This window comes from Atractosteus spatula, chromosome 2, assembly GCF_055471065.1.
Source record: "Atractosteus spatula isolate fAtrSpa1 chromosome 2, fAtrSpa1.hap1, whole genome shotgun sequence".
Lineage (NCBI taxonomy): Eukaryota > Metazoa > Chordata > Actinopteri > Semionotiformes > Lepisosteidae > Atractosteus > Atractosteus spatula.
Window position 1 is genome coordinate 62,158,459 of NC_142707.1, and position 25,095 is coordinate 62,183,553.

At 38.0% G+C, this 25,095-nt stretch overlaps 1 protein-coding gene across 6 annotated transcripts; it reads right to left on the bottom strand.

The window, feature by feature from the left end:
• Nucleotides 1-954: 954 nt before the first annotated feature.
• LOC148840024 (uncharacterized) lies at nt 955-23,669 on the bottom strand. Of its 6 annotated transcripts, XR_016093858.1 has the most exons (8): nt 22,820-23,669; nt 16,166-16,277; nt 15,392-15,541; nt 14,759-14,911; nt 13,127-13,240; nt 9,370-9,449; nt 2,702-2,745; nt 955-1,659 (listed from the first exon to the last, which is right to left on the bottom strand). XR_016093858.1 is itself a non-coding variant. In XM_088929448.1 (6 exons), exons 2-6 carry the CDS (start codon nt 16,249-16,251, stop codon nt 9,440-9,442), a joined length of 513 nt encoding a protein of 170 aa, XP_088785574.1. In that variant the 5' UTR covers nt 16,252-16,277; nt 22,820-23,669; the 3' UTR covers nt 2,420-9,439. The 6 variants fall into 6 exon arrangements, 3 of the variants coding, with proteins under 3 accessions (XP_088785574.1, XP_088785555.1, XP_088785564.1); XR_016093857.1 differs by having other exon boundaries at nt 2,702-9,449; XR_016093856.1 differs by lacking the exon at nt 955-1,659 and having other exon boundaries at nt 2,420-2,745.
• Between the last annotated feature and the right edge of the window lie 1,426 nt (nt 23,670-25,095).

A 25,095-nucleotide genomic window follows, 5' to 3' on the forward strand; every position in this document is an offset into this window, starting at 1 on the left:
TCATTAGTGAGAGGGCTGGTTGAAAACATGTGATGAGGTGATTTAACCTAATGATTGTCAAGGAATTAATATGCCCCATTTATCAAAAGAACAATGCTTTTGTGCCATTGGTGCTGTACGTCGAAGGTTTCAATAAATCACCGCTCGACTTGCCAGAAGTGGAATAGGTTTTGTGTACAAAAGCCCTGATGGACATCAGCCAGTGTGGCACAGACATGCAGAACAATACTCTTAACTATTGTGTTTAACAGAACAACCAGTGGAGGATACCCAAGTGTAACTCTTCTTCAGGTGTCACAAGGAAACGCTGTGTCTCTTCTTTTGTTTTCAGCATGGAATAAATCTTTACCGTTCCTTTGCAGCCTACGCATGCTGACCCAGCCCCTTGCTTGAACTAGTTGCTACAGTTCACCACTTGTAGTGATCAATGGCTACCTGACTGCATGACTGTGTTCACTGATCACATCCTGGGATCTCATTTGCTACAGGTTCATGCTCACACGGTATGGTATTAGAGCAGAAAAATGCATATCTTTATGCTGTTCATGTAACTGGCTTTCTGGCTAGATTAGAATGAGTCTGTTTTGCCTGAGCTCCACTGAACATTTGTAGGTTGAAATGACACAACATTTTGTCTAGAACTCAGAAACCAGTGAACAGGCACAAAATTTCACAAAACAGTATCTGCGATCTGGTGTAAAGTATTTGCCACACATTAGCCTGTGATCTTCACAGTAGGTCTCCCCTCCTGATGATAGCATGTCATTTAGCACAAATAATTTATCTACTTTTTTCTAAAAAAATATTAATACACATGCTATATGGAAGATTGTCATTTTGCTAATAACCTTTGAATTTGATGCAATGCTGTCTTTGTAGTGCTTAATATAATTAAACATTTTTCTGTTAAATGTTCTTATATTTAAGAAAATGGTACAAACAACAAGTTTTAAGGAAATCAGTCTTTATTGTCCTTTCAAACATATTTAAAACTGGAGTACAAAGGTTTAAAAATCTCTAAAAAGTCTACCATCACGGTGCAGGTTGTAGATAAGTGATTGAACCTTTTGCAAACTGAACCTTGCTAAAGGCTTCATCCGTAAAAACTGTTCAGTACAACAGTGAAAGGAGTAAGTGCTGTAATGTGGAACAAGGAAACAAGTGTCTGCTTCATGGTCTTACATATTGAAATGTACAGTACTTTATTAGAGATGCTGTCATCTTTCTATGCATAAAATAAATATGCACCAATGTAACAGATAAAAATATTAAAGATGCACCCAACTCAAATAATGACCCCTATTGACAGTAGCATACCTCAATCAGGGATACTCAACCTGTAGCTGTTCCAGTCCATTTCAGTGCTGTGCTTTGATATAACCAGTAATCAAATTATCCTTTTTTATTATTAAACAATTAAGAAAAATTGTGTAAAGAATTTGATGGGAAAGGTTGCATGTTGAGTAGCCATGCCTTAAATTCAATCTATGACAAGTGGCATAAGACTAGTTATGTGAAGTTCTGTGAACAAGCCCAAACTGTTGAGATGTTCTTATTAGCCTACAAGTAAACAGGCTTGCAGTAGGAATTGCTCTGCTGTGAGTGTGTGTCTATACGTGCTCTGTGATGGACTGGCATCATGTCCAGGGTGTATCCTGCCTTCAAACAGAAAAAAACGTGTAACTATAATAAGCATTAAAAGGACTTAGCATTGCATCAAATTCGAAAGTTATGATCGTGTTGAAGCTGCTTCCTTATAGTGAAAACACCCACTTTTACATTGAAGCAATTAGGACAATGTCAAAAACACTTCAGTACTTTATAGACTGAGGCAGTTTCTCCATGAACACCTACGATGCACATTTACAGAACTTGTCCGGAAAATATGACAAAAACTACCTTTTATTACCAAAGAAGGAAGTCCTAAATACATAATTATTGTAGCCTGCCTTCCCATGAATTCTTCAAAGTCAAGAAATTCTCTGACAAATGGAAAGTCATGAGCAGGACAAAAGAGGCTTATAGTCCACGTGCAAGAATTAGCTCAGCTAGTACTGTTGTATATTTGGTACAATAACAGACATGACTTGCAATGTCTAGCTGTAACAGTTACAAGAGCTCAGTTCATGCCAACAAATTTAACCTAGTGATCTCATTGCTATTGGAACACATATGACAAGTCATCCAATCACGCAAACATCATAATGACTTCCTTCTGAAATTAACACATTTAACACTTCACAGCTTTTTCCATGTACCAGGTAATAAAAGGCAGCAATACACCTAAGCTTGTGTGACAAAACATTATCCTGAAAGAGGCATCACATGACAATACATGCAACTGGGTGCTATTTTCTTTTAATCCTATTCAATTTCTAGTGCAGTGGTATTAAGTAGAAACAACACTGATTCTTCATGGTTAGCATTCCATGGATTTATTGTTTAATATATTTTACCACAGTATTTATCATTTTAAAAACATACTTACAATGATTGCCTAAACAGATAATGCAAACTGTCAATTATACTCTTCATTCTGATCTTGATAGAAAAATAAATCCCATTTTATACTTTTAGCATGAAATACTCATTCAAAAAGCACATATTAAATATTTTGAATGCACATCAGTGTACAAATAAACTTGAAAACACCCCATACTCCATGTGGAAGTTTTAAAAAAAAACAAGCAGGAATACTTACAGTTCTGTGTCTGTTGCAGAATATATGAATATGCACAAGCAGATCTGCAACGTTAAGATGTGGAGGAACAAGTCTATTAGTGAAGACTTTTTTGACAGAGCTGAAACATGGAATTCAATTAAATTTAAATGTATAAAAAATAAATGCTGGTATCATAGGAGGTCCATTCAGAGGTTAGCTTTGTCTTTTCTAAACATGCTTGGTAAATAATGTTGCATAATCCTTCACAACAAAAACATAAGGGGTCCAACAACTAATTAAAATATTACTTTGGATCTGACTTTTCACTAATGTCATGAAGGGATGAGCTTTTAAGAAAGCTTATATTGTCCAATACACAAAGTGACTGAAATATATCTCAGTTTAATTCCTGATTTGACAAATGGGTGAGTAATGTCTGCCTTCATAAGAACATCCATCCATTCATTTTCTACCTGTTTTCAGTTCTAAACACTGTTCAATTCAATGCAGGAGAGCCAGAGCCTATCCTGGCAAGTAATAGATGCAAGGCAGGGTGCACCCTGGACACAATGCCAGTTCATCATGGGGCAAACACAGACATACACTCACCAGGGTCAATATTCCCAGAAGCCAATTAAGCTACCAGTATGTTGTTGGACTGTGGGAGGAAACTGGAGCACCCAGAGGAAACCCAACCTAACACAGGAAGAACATACAAACCATGCAGATAGCACCTCAGGTCCAGATTTGAACCCTGGGCCCCAGCACTGTAGGGCGGCAGTGCTAACCACTACACTACCGTATCACGCTTTTCAGCTTTTTCTGGAATTGATCAATGGCCTCCAGCATGGTTAAGAAAGTCCTGCTACACAGTTCTATACTTGAAACAGTTGCCTGAGAGTGACAAAAATTCAGCCAGCCCATTTCCATAATCATCTCAAGAAACAAAGCAAATGTTAATTAAAGGCACAATACTTGTGCCTCCGTCTAAAAGAACGCACTACTAGATAAGGATATATATAAGGATTAACAAACAATGAAGCAAGGACAGGAAAATCATAACGATTTAGAAAAAAGTCCATCCAACCACTTTACAGTACATCTTTGGACTGCGGGGGAAAACAAGAGCACCCAGAGGAAACCCATCTGAACACGAGGAGAACATACAAACTCCACACAGACAGCACCTCGGGTCCAGAATTAAATCCAGGGTGTCAACGCTGCAAGGCAGAGATGCTTACCTCTTTGCCACTAGCCTTATATTTTAACGTTTTACTAATATTTTTAATCTGATTTTAAAACATTTGAAAAAAACATACAATTATGATTAAATACTTAACACTTTTTGTTTTTAGACCATTATCACTCGTTTTTTAAGGCATTAAGGATGGTTCAAAACATATGTAGAGCAAGTCAAGTCAATATAATTTATAAAAATAATAAAAGAAAAGGTGATTATGTTAAACTAACATTAATAAATTATTTTGTAGTCCATCTTTGATATCTAATATATTTGATATGGGATTCATATTCAGCAATTCTCTATAGTTAATTACACCTGCTTATTTTTTCCATATAAAAATACTCATTTTAGCTTTCAGGGGTCCCAAACTTTGGATTCCTAAACACTTCCCAGGAAGTGGCAAATTAATGAGTTTCAATTTACATAATTACAGTCTTAATCATCTTTTAAAAACAATGTCCTCATTGGTGTTTGCAGCTGTTTCTAAATGCGAATTATCCTGTAAGCAGGATAACAATGAGGGTCTTTCATAATCATCTCAAAACCATAACTATTAGTTGACACAGTAGTTCTGTCCAGAAAACAGCAGTGTCAATGGATGTAAACACATAATGTGATTGCAATAATTTTAGATAAAAACAACAGAACAAAATCGTTAAATCAGAAGAATTAAAGAACAGTGTCAGTATATGACTGAATTCTCACAGCTATTTGCATTGTGTTATAGTACGCAATGACATTGCAATATGAACAATATTAAAAAATATAGTGATTCAAGACTATATTTACAGAAGCATTACATCATATAACTCACTGGATTAGAATCCACCTTTACCATATATGTACTTTACTTAATTTACCAGGTAATTAAGGGGTGACTGAAGGAGGAATAAACTTGAAGCTCTGAGCTCTTAGGGGGCATACAGATCTCCTGGACACTATCTCATACCTGTGTTTGAGTGTTGGGCTGTGATAGAAGGAGTGAGATGGGACAATAATACAAGCCTTAGGCTGAATTTCTTTACAAATATTCACACTACTAATACTTGAATTAAATTAATGTGTGCAGCAAACCTCAGTTCATTTTTTTACTGCTGGAATTCCATTATTCCATTATATATTTTATCAATGGGCAAGGGCAAGATTGAGTGCAATGTGAAATCCATCACTAATCTAATACGCAACTTGAAATGATTACAATAAGGTTTGTCCAACATTTATTCCAGCTCAGCAGCTATTCTTTCATAAACCTTCCAGACTGAAACAGTTCAAACAAATGTACTTAAATACCTGAAAACCATGCCCCATAAGAATACTTTAAATGGGACCACGATCCAAAGATGGCAGTAGGTCTTTTTGAGAGACACTGGAGCAAAAAAGATGCTGAAGTATACCAGTGCCTTGGAAAAATATGCATTCCCTTCCAATGGTGTCCCATTCTGTGAAACTATAAAATGGTTACATTATAGAGATGCCTACATTTTTATTTTATTTAAAACCTGAATGCTCAAACCAAACACTTCTATGGGTAAGGAGTGTTACAGGAAATGTCAGTAAAATCTAAAGAGACCAAAAACGTTAATATATTGATTGTATGAGTAGATGTAGACTGATAAACTACATGGTGGAAACACTTTTGGCATTAATTGCAGTTGCAATGTAACACGTCCAATGTAACTCTGGCCTTGTGTTTTTGGGTCATTATCCTGCAGAAAGTCTTTAGCAGACTGAAACAGGTTTTCTTCTTGTTATCACCTTCATGCTGAAAGATGAATTTTTATAGTAATTTTAAATCTGAATCAACTTTTCCCTAGGATCAGTCCTTTGTTCCATTTATATCCCTCATCAAACTTGGCAAGCAGAACAATAACATAATGCTGCCACCACAATGCTAGGGATGGTGCTGAATATATCCACACAAAAAATCCAGTTTTGTCTTGGCTGACCACAAAACCTTTTGCCACATGGTTGCACTATCACTAAAATGGCTTGGTATAACTACCATGTGGGATGATGTTTTTTCCACTCATATAGGCTGGAATACAGGCCAGGTTTATGGAGTGTGACTGACTAGGTTATGCAACCTGTGTACATTTGCTCCCATCTACAGTACGCCATTGAGTGCAAAGTCACTGCTGGACTCACATCTGCATCCATACCCAATTTACTACTTGCCCGTTTGCACATATCCTGCTTCTTAATGATTGACTTCACAGTGTTCAAAGGGATATTGGGTGTTTTTATTTTTATACCCTCCTCCTGGTTTGTGCCTTTCTTGTGAAGACCTGATTTGTAATCTTCACAGTTGAATTTTTCCTGGAAAATTACTACCTGACTGAGATCTGACAGACAAGGGCTGTCTGTGATCATGTGAACCACTTTTGTTAAACACAGACTGAATCAACGCTTTCTTTCTTTTGTTTTTTTTTTCTTTGGACATGTGGAGTAAGGTGTGTATGTAACATACATCATTTTCTACTGCAAAGTGTCATAACTGCAAACTTTAAATCAAGAAACTGTGAAAACTGTGCAAGGGACAGAATACTTTCTGCAATGCACTGTATAGTTCCAAAAACAACGCAATCAGTCTAAGCCCCTAATAAATAACGGGATCAATGCAAATTCCAACACTGAGTGAGTTGTGTTTATCCTAAAAAGCATTTAGGGCAATTATGGATATTGGCTTTAACAACAAAATGATACCTGGTATATTTTGGGAGTTACAAATCGGGCAGAAATACTGAATCTTAATTATCCATTTGATTCTATTTTCTGTTAAAATTTAGAAATAGCAATGTTTTATTTTCAAGTTCCAATAATTTGGAATCAGTAGTGCTCAGACCGGCACACGACTGCATATGTGCCTCTTCCAGGATGTGCACCATCAGGCCATCTTCTTTTTTCACAATGTGAGCCATTGGAGCCAACAGTGAGTATGGCAATTTTGTTAGCACTGCAATCTCCCAGGCGCCTGGCAACTCACAGCCAACTTTTATCTGAAGTCAGTCCATTGAACTGCTACAAACCATTCACTGAACAACAAACGTTTAAAACTTTGTGATTTTGTTTAATAATATCACTTACCATACATTCAAATGTGTTTGTTATTTAGCGCTATAAAGACATATACAGTATGAGGCATACAGTGTATGTGAGTTTAAGGAGTAGGCCAGGAGTAGCAGAGAAATTACTGTCTCAAATTACTTTATGAGTGCAGCATAGCAGTGACTACAGATTTAGGAGCAGCTGCTGTATAGTTTTCTGTCCCAGAAGGTTCATTAACACTGGAGCTAGAGTTCAACATATCTTTATGGTGGTGACAAAAAATATCTTCACACTGAACTGCTTATTCTTTGCTTTTTACCTTACAAAAATATTTATATTTTCGTATTATGATGGAGAAGGGATTCATTCTTCAGGACAAGTAAAATAAACTGCACCATAACAAAGGAAAAATCTCAAATAGTCACAGAAAAGGAGTCTCTCACACAAAAAGAATACTGTACTAGTAGACTTTCGATTTAAAATTTAAAAAGTGAGTCAAGTGATGCTTGCCAGAAAAATCCTATTTCTGTGTGCATCACGTTGAAACAAACAGATAATTAGGGCTTTGTTACGTTTGCAAAATAAATAGATTCATCAAATTTAGGTGGAAAAGACAGAGGAGGAAATGGACTAGTGATGTTAAAGAAAATGAGCTGTGAGTGTGAGCTACAGCCATTCCATCAACATTATGAATACTCGAAGCCAAATCCTTTAAAATCCCAGCTGAAAAAGTTTTTTTGTGTAATTGAATGGAATAGGAGTGTATTTGGTCAATGAACTTTGTTTTGTTTTTCATTTTGTGAAAAAATGTGAGATATCTTGGCCGGAGGGTCTCAGATTGTATTTTATAATACAGCACTATTTTGAAATACTGTAGGCCTGCATGCTAAATCATTTTTTCCAGCTAATAAATTACAGTATATTAAATCATGACGTTAAAGCATTCATGTCTATTGTGATAAATAGCATGATAAGCAGCCATATTACCCTGCAACTCACAACTGGCAGCCCACTGAAGCTAAGCAGGTGTGAGCCTGGTCAGTACCTGGATGGGAGACCTCTTGGGAAAAACTAAGGTTGCTGCTGGAAGAGGTGTTAGTGGGGCCAGCAGGGGGCGCTCACCCTGTGGTCCATGTGGGTCCTAATGCCCCAGTATAGTGATGGGGACACTATACTGTAAACAGGTGCTGTCCTTTGGATGAGACGTAAAACCGAGGTCCTGACTCTCTGTGGTCATTAAAAATCCCAGGGTGTTTCTTGAAAAGAGTAGGGGTGTAACCCTGGCGTCCTGGCCAAATTTCCCATTGGCCCTTACCAATCATGGCCTCCTAATAATCCCCATCTATGAATTGGCTACATTACTCTGCTCTCATCCACAATGATAGCTGATGTGTGGTGAGCGTTCTGGCGCACTATGGCTGCTGTTGCATTATCCAGGTGGATGCTGGTGGTGGTGGAGGGGAGACCCCATTACCTGTAAAGCGCTTTGAGTGGAGTGTCCAGAAAAGCGCTATATAAGTGTAAGCAATTATTATTATTATTATTAACTGAAGACTGATCATCACAATGCACTTGTGCAGCAGATTGTAAATTAAAAACCTCAATGATTTCATAGTTTGTCATTTTGTAATTTGCTGTGAATATTAAATCAAACTGCTGTAACTGAAAACTATGGATGTTGAAATCCGAATAACAGTCTAATTGTATTGCCGACATTAATACATATATTTAAAATATACTATAAGTTTAAGAGAAAAACATACAGAAAATGAAAGGGACTTTGAATTTTGGATTTGGTTTTCTTCAATAAATAGAACACTAATATTCACTAAATAAATAGAACTATTAACTTGGGTAAAGCACTATTTTAGTCCATCACAGTATTTCATCTGAGAAGATGAATGGGACAGAATTGAAATATTCTTAAATGATAATGACCCCAATCACGCTTTCAAGAAATCTTGAACCGTGCGCTATGGTTTGAGGGGCGAACTTCAGTTTATTATGCGACAAGTTCTGAGCAATATTATACATGTGTGAAGAATCGTTTTAATGGCTAATATGAGAATTTGCTCAAGAAGATTTAGCTGAATTTTCCGTTAACTACAGTAAATCATTTTGAGAAACCAGAATTTGACATCTCAATTAACCTTTCTGCAGTACATAATGTGTATCGAAAATTGCAGTTATGTCATTAACATACTGTACATGCTTTTATAACGCAAATTTCAATTTTCAGATTCTCCAGAAAAACACAATGGAACTGTCTAAAGAGCGCTGACTGCAGACTTGAACTAAGAGCAGTGCATCAGTTCTGGCACTTAAATCCCTCTTGTTCTGCTTGTCAAGACCCTGAAGAGAAGCCCGTCAGTCCCGTAGAGCTCTGCTGTTAGAAAGCCAGACACAAAAGGAGTCTCACCTCTGCTGGGTGCTGGCTGTGTGCTCCTGGAGGGTCTGCATGCCTTCTCCCGCAGGCTTCAAAAGGGTGACTATGTTACCCTTCAGGAGACAACAACAGCATCAATCTTTTACCGTTAAACCATCCGGAGGATTTCAACTTTAAACGTGGCAGAAGCAAAAAAATATATATATATGCAGAAAAAATCAAAACTGTAAAAGGTGCAACACCTGTATAGAAAATTTCTTTGAAACCTTTATTTAGAAAAAAAAAGCATCTATAAAAGAGGGGGCAGTGAAATGCTTACCGCTTAAAAATGCATCTTGCAATACTTGCAAAAAGTAATTCAGATCTGTTTTTTTCTCTTCACTGGATGTCCATGGAGACTTTTTAAAATCTCTTTTTAAATTCCATATAATTAAATCCCAATACATTAAATTAAATTTCATGTTGGTTTTCATACAAAACAATGACTAGGCATGTTTTCTCAAGTCTGAGCAAAGTAATCAAGAGTGTGAAGCTGGATTCAGATTCCAGCATCGACTGTCACACTCCTTGAAGCAGATTTGAAATCAATGTAAATGCATGTAGTATAAAAACAGGTCAAGCTTATACAAAGACCTGGGGACAGATCAATTTAGTAATATTGTGTTTTTCCATTTTTGACTTTCAGTTTTTCAAAATCCATCTGCTTTCACTACAAAATTAAAAAGAGACTGACTACACTGTATAGTTCTCTCACTGAAACATGAAAAATAATAATTAATGAACTAAGTGTTTTATCAATACATTACTGTGGACAGCACTGTAGTAGACCACTAGATACAAGTCTGTATATAAAAACCAGCACAAAGCAGAATTTCTAGTTCAAATTCAATTACACGTCAAAATATAAAATGTAACGACAAGTGTTTAATGATATATTTTACTGAAATCACTGAATCATGTTGTATATAAGACAAAGTTAACTAAAGTTATACAGATATCAGGCCTTTCCATAATAAAGTTGAGATGCATTTTTTTAGTCCCCATATTGCTCAGAATCTAGCATTTTGATGTTTCTAGTAAACCTTCTTCACATTTTATTTTGCTTGTTGGAAGGTAACACTGGCGATGTCTAGTGCCTACATACTGTGACTTTATCAAAGATATTGTAAAGAGGGACAGCTCCATGCCTGCACAGCAGACCACCCAGTACAAATGACCATTTCTATGCAGTCAAAAATGTATATGGATTTGTTTACCTGTACATTTTAGTCTGAGGTATTGCACCTTTACATTCATTTTCATGCATTGCTATTGATTGATGCATAATGAAAATAAATTATATGCAATACAAATTTTACAAAAAAAAACATTTGAGTCCCACCACCACTTATTAAAAATATATCTGAGCAATCAAATGTTTCTTTCAAGACAGACATGCTTTGCTTCAATGAAATGTTTGTATTTGTTTCTTTAACAAATTAGAAATCAGGAAACCAGAGAGAACGTGGGATTTATCCCACCTGTCTGTCATACTTGTCAAAAATGAATGATTCTTCATAAAAATGTAGACAATGTCGTCCAATGGTGCCCTAGTCTAAGATAAGCAATTGCAAACTGACTCAGCCCTCAGCACAAGGAAAAAGCATGTTTTTGCAGATTCAGAATATAACTTACAAGCTGTGAAGATCTTTTAATACAGTTTTTCATATAAGCTCTTGGTCCTCCAACTTAAACATTCATTTAACAATCAGTGCAATATTACATTCTGATTTCTACAGATTTAACACTGTTTCTGGTGCAAATAATCAAAAAATAAAGAAGTGCAGTTTACATGTTAATTGCACTTTTAGGAAAAACAGGTCTGTTTGTACAACAAAATTATTTTACCAGTACTGTGACCATTGTAACTCTGGAGTGATTATACAGTGCACATATTGTGACGTGATATTCCACATTTTTTTTCCATATTAATTACATTTAACTTTGAAGCTGACATGTTAACCAAGTCCAGCTGTAGATAAAGGAAAAACATTTACAAATTTAAGTTAAAAATAATAAAAAGGAACAGTTTACATTTTATTTTTATTTTATTTTTTCCTTCACGACTTAGCCAAAGTTTTTAACTTTGTTTTCAAAAAGTACATTCACAAATCCACATGACTTACATATTTAAAAGTATAACACTTCAAACCTAAACACAGTTTAATACTAATTTAATACTAAACTAAAGCAATTACTTTTAGTAAATTGCTTATAAATATATATAGTTACGTTATTTCAAAAAGTATATCCATTAATATCCATTCGTAAAAGATCATTCCACAACAGCTTGTAGTACACAAACATAAATGATTCTAAACAACACTTTAAAACTTCATATAGCTGCACATTAGGGATCTTATAACTCAGTGTTACTCTGGAGGTTTCTTGATAAACATGTTGGCTTGTTGATCTTTCAATTAATAGGATCTTATGCTTGTACAAGTCCTTACAGCATATACTGTATTTTGAAGTTGACATATTTAAAAAATATATATATATAACAAAAGTTGGAAAGGTCCAAGGAGTCACAGGACTAAATATAAAACTAATCAACACTGGTGCATGAGGGCTGCTGTAAAGATATTGAAATTCTGCCATCTCTCAGTCTGTGTTTGTTTAATTGATTTGTATCTCAATCTCTTGCTTTGTGGGCAAAAAGTGTCTGTCGTTTCAGAGAGTGCCACAGCACTGGGCAGTTGGATTCGCAAGTATGTAAGCTTTCATTTCATTTTTATATTGTCGGCACCCCCCTCCCCTTTCCAAAAAATTCAAAAAGGGGAACAGCATTCCAATACTTCAGTTTTAAAGCGCTTAAAAATCTTCACTCTTCTTCGAAACGGCATGCTGTACACGTTTTGAATTTTTTAGCTCAGGAATACGATCGAGTCTTCTTCTAAAGCGGGCGTGTTTGGGGTTAAAATCGTTTACATGTCCGTAGTGGAGTGCTGTGGCCTTGTGAATACTGGCCCCCGGACCATGTTTTTTTGGTGCCTTTTTTTTATCTTCCACAGAGGGGGGAGGAGGGGAGGGGTGTCTTAGCATCCCAATTTTGTCATCTTGGGCCTGTGCAAGAGGGGAGACGGAGGGCGGGGGTTTTTAGTTCGTAGCCCACGTGGGGTGGGATAGTGAGTGTGGACAGCGCCCCCCCCCACCATTTTAAAAGCGCTTGGTATTAAACATAAGCAGCTTTAAAAGCGTCTGCCACCTGGGGGCCCAGGCCACCGCTGGCCCCTGCCAGGTGGCGGAGGAGGCGGCGGAGCGGCAGGTCCGTTGGGAAAGCTGTGTAAAAGGATAAAATCACACATTGGATTCTCTTCTGCTCAGCCACTCGCATACTCTACCCCGCAGTTCAAAAGGAGCTCTGCCCAGGCTTTCCGCTGGGCTCTGCTCCTCACATCCCCTGCTCTTCGGCGATTATAAGCATCATATATGTCATAGGATTAACAAAATTACTCATGCATCTTTTATGTCGGCTTCCAATAACTAGAAAGAAACAGCAATTGTAAAAACCTTTAAAAGGCTTCCTCTTTTTTTTTTTCCTCAAGAAACGTTAGCTAGTTGTTTGGGTTTCTTTTTCTATATTATTTTTACAAGTTAGCCTTACTGGTTTTTGAATTTCTAACGTTGAATTTATTTTAAAACAGATTTTTAAAAAAAATAATAATAAAGGAAAGAGAAAAGAGCCTCGCAGAGAGAAGCTCGGGACTGAAAGGAGGCGGGCTGAAGGGATGGCCGATAGTGGTCTTACCCTCGAGGGTGGAAGGGCCCCTGGGGGCCGGGAGGCAGCCCTCTCCCGCGGGGCAGTGGAGGCCGGCCCCTGAAGCCTGGGTGTCCTGGCCGAGGAGGCGGGGGCAGTCCAGGTCTGCAGACAGGGAAGGAGGAGGAGAAACATCGTAAACCTCTGCCAGCCTCGTCTCCACGGTAACAGCCCGATTTCACTGTGGAGTGTGGACTACAGCCTATCTGAAGTATCAGGACTGCTACTCTGCAGTTTATATCTGATGATGTGGATTCTGGTACAGCTGGTAGATAGAGATAAGAGATAAGACTTTATTAATCCCGAAGGGAAATTGATGACGCTAGTGTATGCTAGTCAGGTTCGCAGATTGTACCACAGTAGGATGAACAACGTAGAGAGCACAGGAGAACAATTATGAAGATCAGAAAAAAATCCACCCATCCCATTTCTAACCACTTCATCTAATACAGGGTCACAGGGCAGCCAGCACCCATCTTAGCAAACAACTGGCGCAAGGCAGGGTACACCCTGGAAGGGACGCCAGTCCATCGCAGGGCACACACACACCAAGGCCAATTTTCCCAGATTAATTTTCCCAATTAATGTACCAGTACGTCTTTGCACTGTTTTGGGAGGAAATCAGAGCACCCAGCAAAAACCCACGAAAACATGGGGAAAACATACAGATTCCACACAGATAATACCCCGGGTCTAGAATTAGGCCCCAGTGTTGTGAGGCAACAATGCTAACCACTGCGCCACCCTAGGTAAAAATCAATACTGGGAAAACACCTGTCAGATGAAACTGCAGTGTGCAGGAACTGCAGATCCTAAGTGCAGTGTGATAACATGAAAAAATACTATTAAAACATGCGAAATATTGAGCCTCAAGATGCTACCTGTGCAAAGATGATTAAATCAAGAGATGTTATGTTGAAATTGTACAATGCACAAGTAAGACCTCAATAAGAATAGGAACAAGTAATAGGTTTATTCCATGTCGAAAAGAGAAGAAAGAAAACACAACGTTTTGGCTGTGGAGCCTTCTTCGGGTGTGAAGAAGAAGGCTCCACAGCCGAAACGTTGTGCTTTCTTTCTTCTCTTTTCAGCATGGAATAAACCCATTACTTGTTCGTTTGTAGCCTACACGTGCTGATGCAGCTACCCACCTGAACTACCTCAATAAGAATATATTGTTTAGTTTTGGTCCCCAAAACTACAGTACCAAACAGCCTAGATGGGCCAAATGTCCTCCTTTTGCTTGTGAAAAATGTTTATGCTCGATGCAGACTTGTTGGGATCCTGACAAGTGGCCTATGGTACATTCAGTATCATATAGCCAGTTCCATCCAAACTAATACCAGCAGCAGCAAGTCTGTTGTGTGTGAGACTCTTTGAAAGCAAGTCAGCCACTAAACTGGATTATAAATGTCCGGTTCCAAGCTACAGAAGTCCAAATGGAGGATCTGAGGAAATGGTACACTCTTGAACAATGACGACATATAAATCTTTGCATCCTGGCTTTAAACCATGGATCGACACTTAAAGCTCTGCTCGGTGTGCAGCTCAGAACACCACCTTATAACGCCAGCGAGGGAATCCTGCAGGTCCGATCAAGGATAGAATCACACTCTCCCTCACCTGGGCATGGGAGGGTAAGGTCCTCTCATGTGAAGTGGTGGAGGGGGTGGAGGAGGAGGAGGAGGAGGGGGCGGGGCCATTCCCATGGGACCTCCCCTGCCCCCTCTTCGGCCACACGGGTCAGGATATGGCCTCATCCTCCCCATGCCTCGCCTGTAAGAGCACAGATACTGTATGATCAAAGTGAAGAGAGCCAAAGAAATAAACTGACAGTTCTTCTTCAGTCACCCATCCAACTGAACGCAGACATAAAGTCATATCTGTGTGTTTTTATTCATATAGCTGTTTGTAATGCTGTAATTTTATCAATGGAGGTATTGAATCTATCTGGGTTATACGCAGCCCAACCCAGTGTTCAGTTAATAACAGGCTAGGGAACTGTATCAACAAAGATCACGCAAATTATTCAACTACAATAATAACACAATTTAATTTCTGAGTGCCTTTCAAGTATCTCAAAGTGAGGTCAAGCTCCTGAAAACAGGGATTACTACCTAATCTTTCCTAGTACTTAAAAGTCCACAAGTTAGCATAATGATTATCATGAACAGTCTGAAGGAGTGATCAAACAGAGACTTATTCCCTGTGAAGGTCAGTTTCTATGGACGCGAACTTGACGTGATACTGTACTACCTTGCAGGTCCAAATCCATTTGTGGCCCCATCTCTGCCTCTGGTCCTGCCTCTCCCTGGAGGGCCCTGCCCTTTCATCATCATGCCCCTACCACCTCTGCCGCCTCGCCCCATCCGGCCTCCTCGACCACGCCCCTTAGATCCTCGGCCCCTGTGGAGAAAAAGCATCACCCCACATCTGCGACGATAACCGGGAGGGCTGACCCACATCAGTCCGGTAGGTCTTAAACGTCACCCTCAAAATCATCAATATTATAAAAGCCAGGAAAGCACCTGGATTCATACATGGGAGTTTGGATCAGTTATGTAGGTTAATTGGTTCAGTTAAGTCAAGTCAAGGCATTTGCATTTCTATTGATCTCTATTCATTTTTTAACGATAAACCTACTTTAAGGGATTAAAACTAATTGTTCCAAGTGTTTACAAACTGATTTAAGGGTGATCCATTAAATTCTGACTCTCAAGAGCCTGGATTGGCCACTCTTGATATTTAATAACAGTGTCTGTGAAGTCACTGAAAATTCTAAAAGCAAGACTCCTCTTTATAAAGACACTATAGACTGAAAGGTGCAGAAGCTGATCTTTTTTTTTACCATTTCTATTTTCCAAATGGAATGTGTGGCTCTTTCCCACAAGGCAATGAATCCTAATGGTACAATGTGAAAAAAAACAAAACAATGTAAAGCAACACACTTTCACAACAGCATTAGAGCTGAGTGATTTGGACATGTAGATATTCTCAGCAGAATAAATAATGATGATCTATTTTACAGACCTGGACTTGCTGTCTGAAGCTGTCAGCTCTGTACTGGCTGGCTGGGTTTCCATCAGTTCCACTGACTGCTCTGTGTCTCGTTCCATTGAATGAGGTGGGATTCAGTTGGATGCTATCAATAAAGCCAAGGAACACAGAGGATCAATCCTAATAAATTCTAATTCTAATGAGTCAAGAATATTATTTTCCAAACTGGGACTGACCACCATTCGTATGGAGGTTGACAATAGATGAGACGTTCATCACTCTCACTGTCAAACATGGTGCAGTTTCATCATGGTGTTGTTGTGCTAGTGACTCAGACTGAGGGATGATAATTCGCAATTTATAATGCCAAGACCTTGAAGCATGTAGCAAGATGATCAAGGAAATTTCAAAACAGAAATCAGTGCTAGATTTGCTATCACAGCCTTCTAATCTGAATCCATTGTAAAGGTTCTGACTGAGTCTGAAGACCTTTTATACATTTTGTACTTACTATTTACTATAAGTAAAGAATAAAATATAACCACATACACTGAATACCCCATCACGTACATGTGCTTAATTCAAGAGTCATTGGAAAATTAGCCATGTAGCATTTTAAAAACCGAGTATGCTAGAGATGATCAGAGAGTGAGCAGAGAACAGGCCTGAACAGCAGCAGGGGATACAGGCTCATGAAAGCACTCAGCTGCCAGTCTGCTTTATGTAGGGCATGTTTTCCTCCGTCTACTCCAGAATGAAAAAGAATCATCTGGTGGTGACTGGCGTGGGGTGCTGGGATACTCCTTAGTTTGTGGACTGCTCCATGACAGCAAAATGCACTTTTCCTAGCTGGATCTTCCATGGATGGCACATCCTATGTTATTCTGATTAATTTGGAGGCAAACTCTTTAAGCTCAGCTGTAACAGTGGCCTCCTCACAGTTGTCATGCTACACTAACTTAAAGCATGGATCTGTGTCTGCTTTGTCTAATTCACTTTTCTTGTAGATGCTTTGCATTCAGGCTGTTGATAAGCTTGCCTTTGTACTTGCAAAAAGCTACAATGAAGATTTCTGAAAAGGTCTCCAACACATGGGATGATGTAGATTGCTGTAACAATATGAGATCTTTGCATATGATCTACAGTATCTTTGAAAGGGCTTGAATATCAACTGTTGAATTACTAAGCACTTCCTTTCAAAGATGGACAGTTTGGTGTCTGGTAAGTTTTCTAGCTTTGTTTCATCAGCTTTGATAACTGAACAAACATTTTCAGCCTGGAGTTCCACCTTGTGACTGCAGTAGGTTGCTCTCCTTGAAGTCATCCGGTGTGAAAAAGGGCTTCTGGCAGTGGATGACGATGCTGAAAGCTTTCACAATTGGTTTGTTCATACAGTCTGCTGACTTAAGGCTGTTTTTAATAGTGGGCTGCAAAACACCTGTCAGGAAAGTTACCCTCATTGACAGGTGACTTCCCTCTTCTTCATCATCAAAATCGTCTTCCTGGGCAGATGAAATCTCTTCAAAGAAAGAGCAGACAGCCATCGTGTTGCCTGCATTGTCTGTAACCACTGTGTAGACTTGTAGTGGTCTCAGATTTCCTCACACGTGTTTACAATCTGCTCTCCAGTGTGGTGTCTCTTGAATAGCTTATTTGAGCATGGCACTATGAACATAAGATAAGAATGGTTACATGTGCAAGGACGCCATCCAGCTCCTTGAGTCTTGTTTGGTAGTGTTAGCTAATTGATCCAAGTATCTCCTCCAGCTGTTCATGTTTATGAAGAGTCCAGAATAGACAGGCCTGTTTCTCCTTGGCAGGAATTCATTTGACAACTGGACCAAAGATCAAGTTTCAGACAGACAGATATCTCTGGCGGCCTTGTGGATTGGCACTGAATAACTTGGGTCCATGCCTTTGCAGAAGAATGTAAACAATATACTTTTCAAAACACTGATAGGAAGCATGTTTTCTGTTAGCATGAAGGTTTGCATTCTGCAGCCAATGAGGGAGTGTGGCACTATAATTCTTGTGCCTCACAACACCAGGCATCAGTGTAGATGACTGTTGTTCTTGACATTTGGACATAGTAGGGTGCGCAGTTACTCAAAATTGAATTAATTGATAACATGCAAGCCACTGGAAATAGAAACATCTTTTTGAAAAGGAAATCTGGCTTTTGCAACATACCTATTTCTAACAAGTACAGTTTATTAATTTGCAACAAGTTTTACAATTGCCCAGTTTATGCTCTGGTGCTAAACAGTGCACAATAATCCTTGATCTCACAGGTACCAGAATTTTTCTTCACCTAGAATAAGATACCTGGGGTGCATTATTCTAGTGTTGCCTGATTGGGAAATACTTTCCAGATGTGCTGGGCTATGGGTTAGTACACAACAAGGAACATACGAGCCATCCATTCTTTGTCCGGTAAATTGTCACTGTTGAGATTGTGCCACTCCCCTCATGGACTGAATAGGACGTAAAAAAATCTTAAATATTTTATTTCTTGTCATTGATTGAACTTGAAAGACATCAGATAAAATGTTTAGGCATCAGATCCCCATGATTATATCACAAGAAAACTAATTAAAACTGAAACTCCTTAATTGGGACTGAAGACCTCTGTAGTAAAAGTTTCTGTCAAAATATTGTTGACCTACTGTATCAATCAGCTGGTCTTTTTCTTAGTTGTTGTTTGTAATATTTGTTTGTAGACAGCATTGCCCATCAGTGTTCTTTTATTCTTTTATGATGTGACAGCGCTGTGCTCCCACATTTATAACAGCCCTGCTACTGCACAGGGGTGCGTATTCAGTTTGGAAGGCTTTGAGGAGACAGTGTCAGGGATATGCTGACAATTACACTGCAGCTAATATGGCCAATAACCGTATCAAAGCTTAAAAAACATGGTAACAAGAGTAAAAACAATAACAGTAGTGTTGCTTGCATCATTAGTAGTAACTTTACAGTACACAAACCCTTCATGGCTCCCACAGTTCTAAATATTAAGATGTACTGTAGTATTTGACCAAGGTATTTATAATAACCTGGAGGTATTTGAAAAACATATTTTCAAATATATTTGTTTTTTTTTCTAAAAACCATTTTAATACTTCAAATATAAAACATGTTTTTTTTTTCCTGGGATACACATTCATCTTGTAATCTATGGATATCAGATCTTTGCCAATTATTACCTTATTTGTGCCTGACTAAGATGAAAGCTTAGCTCTCACTACAGTGCTAACTTTAGACTCGTGTACACTAGGACATCTCTTTTTGTCTGTGAAAATTAAGCTGATCTGTCATGAACATTAAGATTATGCAGTAAGCACACAAACCAGATTAAGAGCTTACTTGTATTGAGAGTTTATTTTACTTTGTCAGTTGGAGAACATCATAGGCAGATTCATCAAAAATTACAATGTGCCAATCAAAAGCAGTTCTCTCAAACCCAATCTAAATGGAGAACACTTATCAAATTGCCATTATGTAATTTACAGTTATGTGAAAAAGAAAGTACACCCCCTTACGATTCTATGGTTTTACATATTAAAGAGATATCTGACCTTCATCTAGTCCCCACATCTAGGCATGTGATAGATAACACACACAAATTTTACTTTGTCATTATTCATTAAACAAAAAAAATCATTCAGCATTCAGCAGTGTGGAACCCTCTTTAGCAGCAATAATTTGAAGTAGATGTTTCCTGTAAGAGATTATCAGTCTCTCACATCGTCTGGGAGGAATTCTGGCCCACTCCTCATTACAAAACTGCTTCAGCTCGGTGATGTTTGAGGGCATTTTTTTATACACAGCTTTATTTCGGTCCCACCACAGTATCTCAATGGGGTTGAGCTCTGGACTTTGACTTAGCCCTTCCAAGATCCTAATTCTTTTCTTTTTTCAGCCATTCAGTTGTAGATTAACTGGTGTGTTTTGGATCACTGTCCTGTTGCATGATCCACATTCGGATAAGCTTTAGCTGTTGGACAGATGGTTTCACATATTCCTCTAGAATGTGCTGGTATAGAGAGGAATTCATGGTGATTTTAAAGCAGCTGCACTTGAAAACCTGATGTTGTCAAGTGTATTCTTTTCACAAACTCTATGCCTATTCTTGTATTTCATACTTGGATAAAGCTGATGTAAGTTGAATTAGTTGCTCATGTAAGGAAACAACCCAAGGACTATTTCTGATGAATAAGTTACAGGATTCACCCTGGAAGAGAAACTAGTCTATGTCAGGGCACAAACACACCCAGGGAAGATGCAGAAATATGAATTAGTGCAACTCACACAGACATATTCTGGTCATGCCCAAAAATATAACAATACTGGAAATCTATACATACAACAATATAGTAAATGTGAACATAGCATGTGAATTTTCTGTTATGTACAGTATTTGGGCAATTTTGACTTTGATCATATTGAAGTAAAGGATAGATACATCTTGGGGATTATTCTAGCAGCTGGTAGTACTCTTCTTTCTCTTTATAGTAAAAAAGCAAACACAAGAAAATGGCTTATAAAAGAATCTCCAACACATGAACAATGGGTTAATGTCGTGAGTGAAATCTTTATAATGGAAAAGATAACTTTTTCTCTCAGGTTACAGGCAGAGTTGGTTTAAGAAATACTGGGAAACATGGATTCATTTTGTGTCCCCACTGAGACCCGATTTCAGTTTATGAGAGAATATACAGTAATATTTCTGTGTGGACTATTTTGTTGTTGTGTTTCTCATTAAACAATTGTATTGTCTTTTATAACCCCCCCATATCTGCTGGCAGAATGTAAATAGTTTATTTTATATGTATGAACATAATGTAACAAAAATGAAAGATGAAGGCAAACGTTTATATATTGCTGTTTTGGACGTGTTCTGTTTGTAAATCTTTTCATCGCTAAATAGTTAAAAAAAGAAATATGAATTAGCATGTCTTTGGAAGATAAGAGGTATGTAAATCACCCAGATAAAACCCAACAAGCCTCCACAGAACGTGCCCCATTCTGGATTCGAACTCGAGAGCTACGACACAGAAGCCTGAACCTCCACGCCACTGGCGCACCTGCTGCGCAATAACAAGAAAGCCAAACAATTACTGACAACGTGTCGTATCTGCATACAGTCAGGACTTCACTATGCTGAGACTCAGAAACATCAAACGCATCACGCATAACTAGACATTAACTAGTTCACACTATCCTGTTCCAAAGCATAAAAATAAAGTCAAAGCTTTCTCTGCCCACAGAAGAGAATCTATTACAACACCCAACCATTAGCATACACTTTTTAGAACACTGCAAAAAACATGACTCTTCTAGTACGGTTTTTTATACACCTGTGGCATTTTGAAACTGCAATAAGGATGTATGAACTCAACCTCCTAGTTTCTTATTTCCTTGGTTGAGAAAGTCAAAATGACCGCAAATCACTGTTCTTATAAACCAGTAGAGAGAAAACAGCTTCATCAAGTATCGATCAATTACGAAATGAATACCACACGGGGTTTTTCTCCAGGGACATTTATATGATTAGGATCTCTCTTCAAATGCTGATCCTAAATGCGCTGAAGATTTTCCAATCTGATTCTAAGAGATCAGAGCAAAATATACGAGTTCAAGTTTTACTCTTCTTTCTCTTTATTATTAACTCAATAATTCAAAAAAATCGACCATGGACAGCATATACTGTCATGGGGATACCGGTTCGTTCTAATTTCATTCGCTGTCATATAAGAAAGTCACCTGGGTTCCTCCATCATGTATATTTGTTACATCTTGTAACAGGTGTTCGGTTCCTGGTCCGTTGAACATTTTTTTAAAAACTGAAATCGGACAGAAACAAGAACTAGGTTAAATCAAAGCCGGTATCTTTAGGCTGAGATCAAGAAGGCTTAGTAACAGTAAAGCGCAGACGGACTCTTAACGGACAGTTTAAGCGGGTCGTCATTTTTGTAAAGGTTATCTAGGAATGGAAACAGCAAAGAAAAATGTTTTTCGTATTGTGGTATAAAAGACAATCAGAATTCCCTACGAAAACAATAGTTTTGATTAAACATTTTGCCTTAGCCTACTCGTTATTTTATTCTGTATTTAAAAAGTGACAGACTATCCACATTTAAATAGCATGCTGAAAAACTGTTCGGTCTTGTAGAGATTTAGCATGCAAGACCGCACCAGCACGCAATATGCAATTCTACATGTTCGAATATCTAAGAAACATGTCCACGTTTTATTTAAAAGATGAAAAGACGTCTTCGTGTTAAACCAAAGCCTACAATTCGAAACCTGAAGGTTTTTTTTTCCGAAACAGTGAGAATGCATTCGATACAGCTTCCCTTTTCTTTAATTACATCTTTCACAAGCTACGTAATTGGTCTCTAAAAAAAACTATTTTTTAACTGTATAGGTAAAATATTAAAGGAATTGAACGTAAAAAGACAAGCTTACAAGAAGTCACGCCCATATATCAAAAAGTAACAAAGTGCCTAGCAACCTTAAAGGGGGTTGAATTTGCTCCATGCAACATTTATCAGATTCATTTTCACATCCTTTGCTTTTTCCTGTAAATGGTTTTAAAAAATACATTTTCACCATGAAATTCTCCATAAATCTATTCAGTGAAAGGTGTCTGTAATCATTTGTTGCTATGATAAATAAACAACTTACCTCACTGGAAAATGAATTCCAAAGGAAAGTCGACGAAAAACCAGGCGAGTTAAAACACAAATAAGCTTGTGGTACAATAAAATATATTCCACCCTCCTGTCTTGGTTTGCTTTGAAATGGCGGCTTGTTTGTAAAAATCCGACACATCCAGGGCTCAGATTCCTTTGTCAAGGATACATTGTAGCTATGAACAAGGCCCGCCTCCATGGGGCATAGACGCTTCCTGGTTGGCTAATGTACACTCTCACTATGTCCGTTTGTCGCTGTCATTGGTGGAATGGAAACCCCGTCTTCTGCAGCCCGTGTTTGGAATGCGAGCAGGCAGAAGCGGTTCGGTGTTGATGCTGAGTCCAAGCAGCGGGAAAGTTTAGAAAACGTCACAAAAAAACTAAGTACCAAAATCGCCTCTATTAGTCAAAGATGTATCATGTTTAGATACACCAACGCTACGGGTTTCAAGAATTTAATTTGTGGACCACAATGGCCTCAGTTTGTACGCTCATTAAACATAGTGGTGCATTGCAAGGTGGAAGATGTCAGTCTGCGTCTTTGCTGGGGGTTGGCGTGAGTCGTGTCTTGCCAGTTCAGTAACAAGTGCAAACAACCCGGCTAACGAGCAAAGCACTTGTTGTAAACAAAACAATGTGTATGCCAACTGTACAGAGGTGCAGACGTGAAGCGTACACGAGGCCTAGACCATAAACAAAATGTTGTGACATATTCTGGCCTATTATAACCCTTGGGGTGCATCGAGTACAGTTCAATGACCTACATCCACATTTAACGCAGTATTGGACACATTATACGATGTGCTAAAAATAACTGCGTGCATGTTCATTCAATAAAAATGCAACACAGTCTGTAATACCTAGAATACTTGGTTAATTGCTTGGCGAATTAAAAGCTATATCCAAGTCTCATACAATAATAGCGACGGTAATTAACAAAAAAAAATAACATAAAAACCTTTTCGATATCCGCATAGACAAATGTGGGGCCAGGTAGGACACAGCACATGTACACAGGTACTAGGGGTACTAAATGAACACAAGTTGGACTAAGTAAAACTTGCTATAGTCGTAGATTAAGAATCGTGGTACCGTACTGCGTTATGAATTGGATCATATAGGGAAGGATATATTTCAGAATATAATAGCAACTTCTTACTGCAATAATATTGTCGCTACGTAATGATATTAACCACTTTGACGCCAAAATGGATTGTAAAGTTGAACAAAAATTGCATTCCAAATTCTCTTGCACTGTATTAATAATGAATGAAAAGATAATCAGTGTTACAGCTACTAGCACGTAGCACGTAGACTATAGTATGAGTTGTGTTAAATATACTGTAATAAGATATTCAGTTTAGAGAGAACTCTGTTGACTCTTAAATGTCACATCCGGATGTCACTTGGTCAATTCTATTATTATTTTTACGTAACATGACACTAGGAGGGGAGCAGTGATTGTAAGGAAAGGGGGGCTCAGAGGGTAAATTCTAAATGCAATGATTTTAATAATGGGGAGTGTAATAGGATCATACAAATTTTAAAGCCTCCATCATAGACATGTAAAGAATATTAGGGTGCTGTACTGCGAGACTTTTATAATCACGGGTGTTGTACGTGACAGGTAGATTTGAAGAAAATACAGACTCTCAAGAAGGGGAAAACGCAACCAGAGAAAATATCCGAATTAAACCAAATAAAAATGTTAATGTTAAAATGTTAAAAATGTCAGTTTTTGTACAGTCTAGCATATTTGGCTACTACACTGTGTAGTATGGCCTCTCACTAGGCAATTGACATTTGATAGAACTACTGTATACCCGAACGTATTGATGCAAATTGTATCCTTCGTCCGTGTTAGCGAATTGGGATGTGAATACAGCCAGTGACTTTTTAAGCAGTACTGTATTACTTGCTAGTACAGTTATAAGCTGGTGCTTTAAGACAATGATTTTATTAACACTACTCTCTGTATTTCGTCTGTTTTACAGCTATTTACTAGTTTATGATTATACAATCATTACTGATATAATATGTGCAATTCTATATTAATATATTATACACGTATTAAAGTGCACAACATAGTAAAGTGACATAACTGAAACGAATATATTAAAGGTCGTTGAGCTTAAGTACTGCACACTATTTCGATAAAATGAGAAAAGGCTCAGTTGAGGTGGAGCAAATCCTGTACAAAATATGAAAAAGCATGATACGTTTATAGGCCTACAGATAAACGCGGCTTAATAACAAAAAATCGAATTG